A 6,632-nucleotide genomic window follows, 5' to 3' on the forward strand; every position below is an offset into this window, starting at 1 on the left:
TTTTTTTCTTTTCTTCTATTTTTAACTCATATTTCCAAATAGAAAAATAGAAAGTAAACTTTGGGCCTGGGCATGCATTATACCAATACATGGTCTTCTATAACCTTTAGAATACCTTAACAATAATAAGAAACCAAAATATTCAGTCGTTTTGTTTTTGCATCACTCCACTAGAAAAGCTAGTACCATCAATTTTTAAAGCTCAAAACTATTATGCTGTATGTCTAGAACTGCAAATAAATGATTCATGTTTGAATTCACTTTACATATTTTATTCTTTCAAAAAACCTGGTAAGACTTTCCAAACAACTGCCTATTAAAATACTTTTTAAACTTCATTAAGAAACTACTTTTGGCAAAAGCCTGTAAAGCAATAGTGTAGTCCTCAAAGTTGTTCAAGATTAATCTTTCATGATTTGGTTCTGATATGCTCAAAGAGAATATATCCTGAATTTATAATCAATCAATCTAGGTAATAGAAAACAAAACAAAATTTAAATAGTAATAATTAAAAAAAAAATACCATGAAAACCTTAAGCTAGGTCCCTGAATGATTTCTATTTCTACTTCTCAGATCTTTTATTAGGGCTACTGGTAGGCAGCAAAACGGATAGATATTGTTTCCTACTTTTTTTAAAAGACGTATTAAAAATAGCATCAAATTTTATCTGCTAGTCTGATGAAATTTTTATCAAAATGTATGTTGGATAGACATTCTTCATAAATACTACCACCGATAATGTACCAGACTACAAGTTTGGTTTGAACTACAAGGTCGGCGGTTCAAATCACCAGCCACTTCTCACAAACCCTATACAAGGTCACTGTGAGTTGAAACCGACTTGATGGCATTTAACAACAACAACAATAATTTATTACTTTTCGAGACATTTTCATTTTTAGTCATAAATAAATGCCTATCATTATTTGGGTCCTTATTATATACTTGTTAACAAAGAACAGTATGGTAGTCAAAAAGTGAGTTATTTACAAAATTCAGGAGAGTGATTACCTCCGGGAGCAAAGAATAAAAAAATCATCAGAAGGAAGTGAGAACACAGAGAGGGGTGGAGTGAGTTATAACCCTGTTTCTTATTTTAATTCTTAAATTGGATAGTGGCCCACTAGTATTCTTTATATTGTTCTCTCTACTAATCTTTTCCTCTTTGTAAAATATTTCATTTTGAAAATAACTGAGTTACTAAATTGATAAAGACCCAGGTGATTAGAGTAGAGTGAGTCAAGTTCTGATTTCAGTCATAAAAATCAGTTGCTGATTGACTTACTTTGGGATCCATGTGCCGCAGTTTCAGTAAAATATTAAAAGTATTCCTAGGCACTTCTTTAAGGACATTCTTAAGTGAAAAGACTCCCTTTGGAAGTGAAATAGCATGGAATTATGAGGCATTTGGGAATATTACCTGTGTTCTTACACTTTTATAATTTTCTTTAAAGTCAGTTGAATTTTTCTTTCTGAATCAAAAGCAGTCTAGGACTGAACATGTTTTCTGCTGCTTCAAAAATCAAAACAAAGATATAAATCTTTCAAAAATAGTATAATGTCAAGGAATGAATCCCTGGCTTTCTCCTATCTTGTGTATATTTAGCAAGCCAAGCCTTTAAAAACATCCAGTTGAAGTTATTTTACCCAATTTAAGATCTTCATCTTACACAAAACCCCAACAAGTTGAGAAAATGAGCTGCAGTGACAGCCGATTCTTTGCTTTGAAACTGAGTATTCTCACAATTAACATCTTGGTCGCTAGCCATCCTGAGATAATAACACTTCAAACGTATAGTATGGACTTCAGAAATGTTTATACTGAAGTGTTGCCTTTGAGAAACTGAAAAAAACCCAACACAATGGAAAAAGCCTGAAACGTATTTGTAAATTGTATATCTGAATCTAAAAGATTAGGTCAATCCTTACAAATGGCCCTGTTTATAAAAGTCCACAGTGCTAGTTCTGTACCACATATATGTCAAGTGTCTAAGTCCTGCAAAATACCACTGAATTCTAAGTACAAGTTCCTGTAGTACTTATCCTGCAAGAACATGAAATTAACAGATGGCTCCCTAGCAATTTAATATTAAAAAACTCCTGAGGGATCAAGTAAAACCAAACTGTGAGTGGAAAATTAATAAAATGGAATGAAAAACAACTTGTAAGTTTGCACTAATTCTTCACCAAGTTATAAATGTCCCACAGTTGTAAACATCACAATCCTTACATTCAAATTCCTATGTTAATACTCAGCGTCACCTGTAAATCTGCCTTGCCTTTGTCAAGATATTCTCAGTTTCTTTGCCTTCATATTACTCACCTACTGCATCTGGATTTACCGGTCTGGAGACGTCAGCTTGCCCCATGATTATATTGTCTGATGTATCTCACGACAACAAACTGTCCCGGACAAAAGAAACCTTTTTTAAAAAACAAATCTATATAAAGAGAGGACATGCGGTCCTCTCTCAATGTCACTGCTGGACCTGAGGAAATGGCACGAGGTCAATCAATCTGCTGGAGTGTCTATTTCCCTGTATCCTGGCCTGGACACTTGTGGTTCTTACAAATATGTCTTCACGCCGGCTCTCTTCACACAGGAATGCCTGTCATTCCAGAGTGCACACTGTGTAGAGCTGAAGTGCAGGAAGGGGAGGAGACTGCCAGCCACATTAGAGCTGTTGAGAGGAGAGGCGTAGTACAAAAAATCCACACCCCTTTCCCTGACATTGATTGAGCTTGGTGGGAACTCTCCAAGCTCAGAGCCACTGGGGAGAGAGAGTGCTCTCAAGTCTACCAAAGACAAATTAATAAACTTAATCACACACACACACAAACCTTAGGTGGCTCTATGCAGCAAGCTAATGATAGCAGAAGTCTATTCAAAGATATGCATTTCATCCCTGGCTGTACGTAAAATTATATTTCCCATTTGTGGCCGGTATACCCAAAACAAAAAGAGACACAGACACTGGGAATTAATAACATTAGGAAGGATATTTTAGTGTAGTGGTTACGAATCAGGCTACTAACCTCAAGGTCAGCAGTTCAAAAACTATCAGCTGTTCCGTGGGATAAAGATGAGGCGTTCTGCTCCCGTGAAGATTTATAGCCTCTGAAACCCTGTGCAGGGTCACTATGAGTCGGAACCGACTCCATGGTACTTAACAACAACAACAATACCTTTCCTTAGAACAAAAGAATTATTTATGGAAATTTGCTTACTAATAAAAATGAAACAAAATTTGAAAAGTAATACAATCTTTCTCTTTCTGCTACAGAGCCATAACTACCACACAATCTTGGTGGTGGTTATGTGCCGTGGAGTCAATTCCAACTCATAGCGACTCTGTACAGGGTTTCTGAGGCTGTAAATCTTTACGGGAGCAAAAAGCCTCATCCCCTGAACAGCTAGTGGTTTCGAACTGCTGACCTTGCGGTTCTCAGCCCGATTTGTAACCACTATGCTAAATTTTGACCTAAGTGAAACACAAAACTGTAAGTAGGGTCAGTACTACATGCTGGGCATAATACATTGAAATATCAGCTCATTGCATGTAAACTACTGAATAGCTAGCTTGTAAATTAATTTAAAAAAAAAAACATTTAAAATCCAAATAGAACTAAGTTATATACAATTCATACATACATAAAGTTCATATATTTTGAGAGTATAGCTTGTTGAATTTTTAAATAGGTATATATATGTGCATACTGAATTTTTAAAAACAAAGTCACACATAACTTATTAGTGTTTAGCCACATACACTGGGTGATACTCTTCAATCCTAGAAGTCTGAAGTAAAAAGTTCTAAATTACTTTTCTGAGCAGAATAACACTGTACAAGTATATGGATTAGCCACAACAAGAAGGTTCCAGACTAAAGGTTCTAGACTTAGGAAGAATTAAAGGTTCTAGACTTAAGGTTCTACCGGATTCTGAACCTTAACATTGTTAAGTATTAGGTCTGTCATCAAAGTGGAAAAGAGCCTCTATTTTACTAACATCTCTATTTCACAAAAACCTGAAGGTACAATGGGGAGTGAATAATTCTAAGGGCTATCTGAGGGGGCTTTTAAAAGTTTGTGGAAAAATAGAATTTAAAAAATAATGGAATTTTTCCATAACCTTTTTGAGGATTCTTCATATTTAGAGTGGAGTCCTGGGTGTGATGCTGTGAGTTAATGTGCTAGACTGCAAAGTCAGTTTGAACCGCAAGGTTGGTGGTTCGAGCTCACCAGCTGCTCCTTGGAAACCCAATACAGGGTTGCTATGGGTCAGAATTGACTCGACAACACTTAACAAGTATTTACAGTATGACATTGGTCACCACAACTAACCATGTGTTGTAAGGATTATCTTATTTATTTATGCTCTTTTCAGGTAGAAAAACTAAGACTCAGTGAGGTCAAATTCTGTGTCTTATTATTTCATTACGTTTGTAAGCTCTACTATCTTTTTCTTTCTTACTTTTAAAGTTTTTATTATGAATTGAGTGATAATTTACAAGGGGGAACATTGGTTTTATACTCACCCTACTGTATTTCGTTTCACTGCAATGATTGCATTTCCATGCATCACCATTCAATAGTAGTTTGCGTCTATCCCTCTGTTTTACTTTTTTTTTTTTTTAATGTACACAAAAACACTCAGGAATATATAATCATTTTTTTAACGTTTTATTGTGAATTATATGGTAGTTTACATGTTTACATGAGAGAACTTTAGTTTTACATTCATTCCATCGGATATCATTTCATTGCCATGGTTCCAATCCCCTTCATGCATCATCAACCAACCAAAGGGTATATCCTAGAAACCTGCCCCCTGTCATCCCGCCTCCCCCACCAGTCTTTGGCCCACAGGCCCTCTTCCTCTCTGGATCCAAAGTCCCCAGCCGCTTCATCATTCCACGTCATCGTCTCTGTCTCCATCTCAGGGATCTCTGGTTCTCTGGGTAGGGTCCCGCTCTTGGCTCTTCTCCATTGATGGTCCTAGAGACCTCCGCTCCTAGACTGGAGAAATAATCGCTCCCTTCTTTGCTATAAAACGTCTACTTTTGCACTTCCAACCCTTATAATCAGTCCTGATAACCATTATTCACTACAGTATCACGAGTTACCCATCTGTACTTCATTTCATCAGCTCTGCCTAGACAGATTGGATAGTACTCACTGGAGATTCTGCCTTCCTCCATGCCCCCTAGCCCTAGGTTCCCTCTTGAAAGCTTGTAAGCCAGTCACCTCTTGCCTTTGTAGTTTTCCCCTCCCCATTTGGGTATCCAATGTCCAAGTTGCCCATCTCTGCCCACTCTGTGTGTGGAGGGGGTGGGAACGTTTCTTGCTGTAAGGATTTGTTCCTTCTTTTGAGTCACTGCATCCGTAGGTATAGGTCAAGTTCATCAGATTGTATCAGCTCACTCTTTCTTTTTTTTCTTCTTTCTTCTCCTGGTTGAGCTCTGATCATCTAGTAATCTGGTCCAGGTCACGTGGGTACTATCTGCAAGTATGGGTGTTCTTGTGCCCATGCCCTCTCTTCCCATCAGCCGGTAGCTCCACTCTCCACTCGAGTCCTCTGTGGCTACTAACTATGGGCCCAAGAGTCCCCAGGTCTCCTCTCACTGCTTGCCAAGCAGGTCCCCAACTGGGTCCACAGAAGCCCACTGAACATTAAAAGGCTTAGCTTGCAGCTTCATTGCTGCTTTTACCCCTCTTCCCCCTATCGGTGATGCGTGTGGTCACCAATCAGAGCGTGTATTTCTGTTGAGTCTTAGTCTTGGAAGGAGGTTTGTGTTGAGAGGACCCGACAGGAATATATAATCATTTAAGCAACCAACCAAAGGGCACAGTCTGCAAGCCTGCCTCCTGGCTGCCAGCACACAACCTTTCTCTTTCCATGAGTCTAGAATCCTCCGCTGCTCTCTCTCTCCATGTCCTCATCTCTACCTACATCTCTTGTGTCACTGATTCTCTGGATAGGGTCCCACATTCCGCTCATGCTCTTCTCTCTTGTTGGTCCTAGGGTCCTCTGTTCATGGACTGTAAGATTAACTACTTGCCCTTTTTTGTTATAAAACTTCTACCTTTACAGTTGTGACTATTGCAATTAATCATGATAACAATTACTATTTAAGAATCTTATTCCCATCTCCCTTCACCAGTCTAGACAAGATGAAAACGATGCAGTGGGGGCTCTATCTTCCCCCTGCCACTCTGAAACTAAACTCCCTCTTGAAACCTGTAAGCCAGTCACATCGTGCTGTCATTGTGCCCCAACCCCATTTTAGGCAGCTAATGTCCAAGCTGCTCATTCCTATCAACTCTGTGTATAGGGGGGACAGGATTGACACTTTATGTGAAGATGCTTTCCCTCTCAGTTGACAATTTGAGCTACTACATTCATAGTATCGGTCGAGTTCCTCAGCTTGTAGCAATTTACACGTTTCCTTTATAAAAAAAATTTTATCTTCCTCTAGTCAAGTTTCCACTATTTCTTTAACAAAAGGTTGTTGTTGTTATTAGGTGCCATCAAGTCAGTACCGACTCATAGTGACCTTATGCACAGCAGAATAAAACACTGCCTGATCCTGGGCAAACCTCACAATTGTTGTCATGCTTGAGCCCATTG

The 6,632-nt window shown here is 38.4% G+C and overlaps 1 protein-coding gene and 1 pseudogene across 1 annotated transcript in view; both read right to left on the bottom strand.

Moving 5' to 3' along the window:
- LOC102815559 overlaps positions 1-1,298 on the bottom strand; it is a 12,734-nt pseudogene extending 11,436 nt beyond the window's left edge.
- Positions 1-2,585, bottom strand: part of PHACTR4 (phosphatase and actin regulator 4) — a 62,169-nt gene extending 59,584 nt beyond the window's left edge. Inside the window, exon 1 of the mRNA XM_006862373.1 lies at positions 2,325-2,585. Coding sequence (XP_006862435.1) covers positions 2,325-2,370 — 46 coding nt within the window. The 5' untranslated portion in view covers positions 2,371-2,585. The remainder of the gene's footprint in view (positions 1-2,324) is intronic.
- Positions 2,586-6,632: the final 4,047 nt, after the last annotated feature.

The sequence above is a fragment of the Chrysochloris asiatica genome, unplaced genomic scaffold (assembly GCF_000296735.1).
Source record: "Chrysochloris asiatica unplaced genomic scaffold, ChrAsi1.0 scaffold00047, whole genome shotgun sequence".
Taxonomy (NCBI): domain Eukaryota; kingdom Metazoa; phylum Chordata; class Mammalia; order Afrosoricida; family Chrysochloridae; genus Chrysochloris; species Chrysochloris asiatica.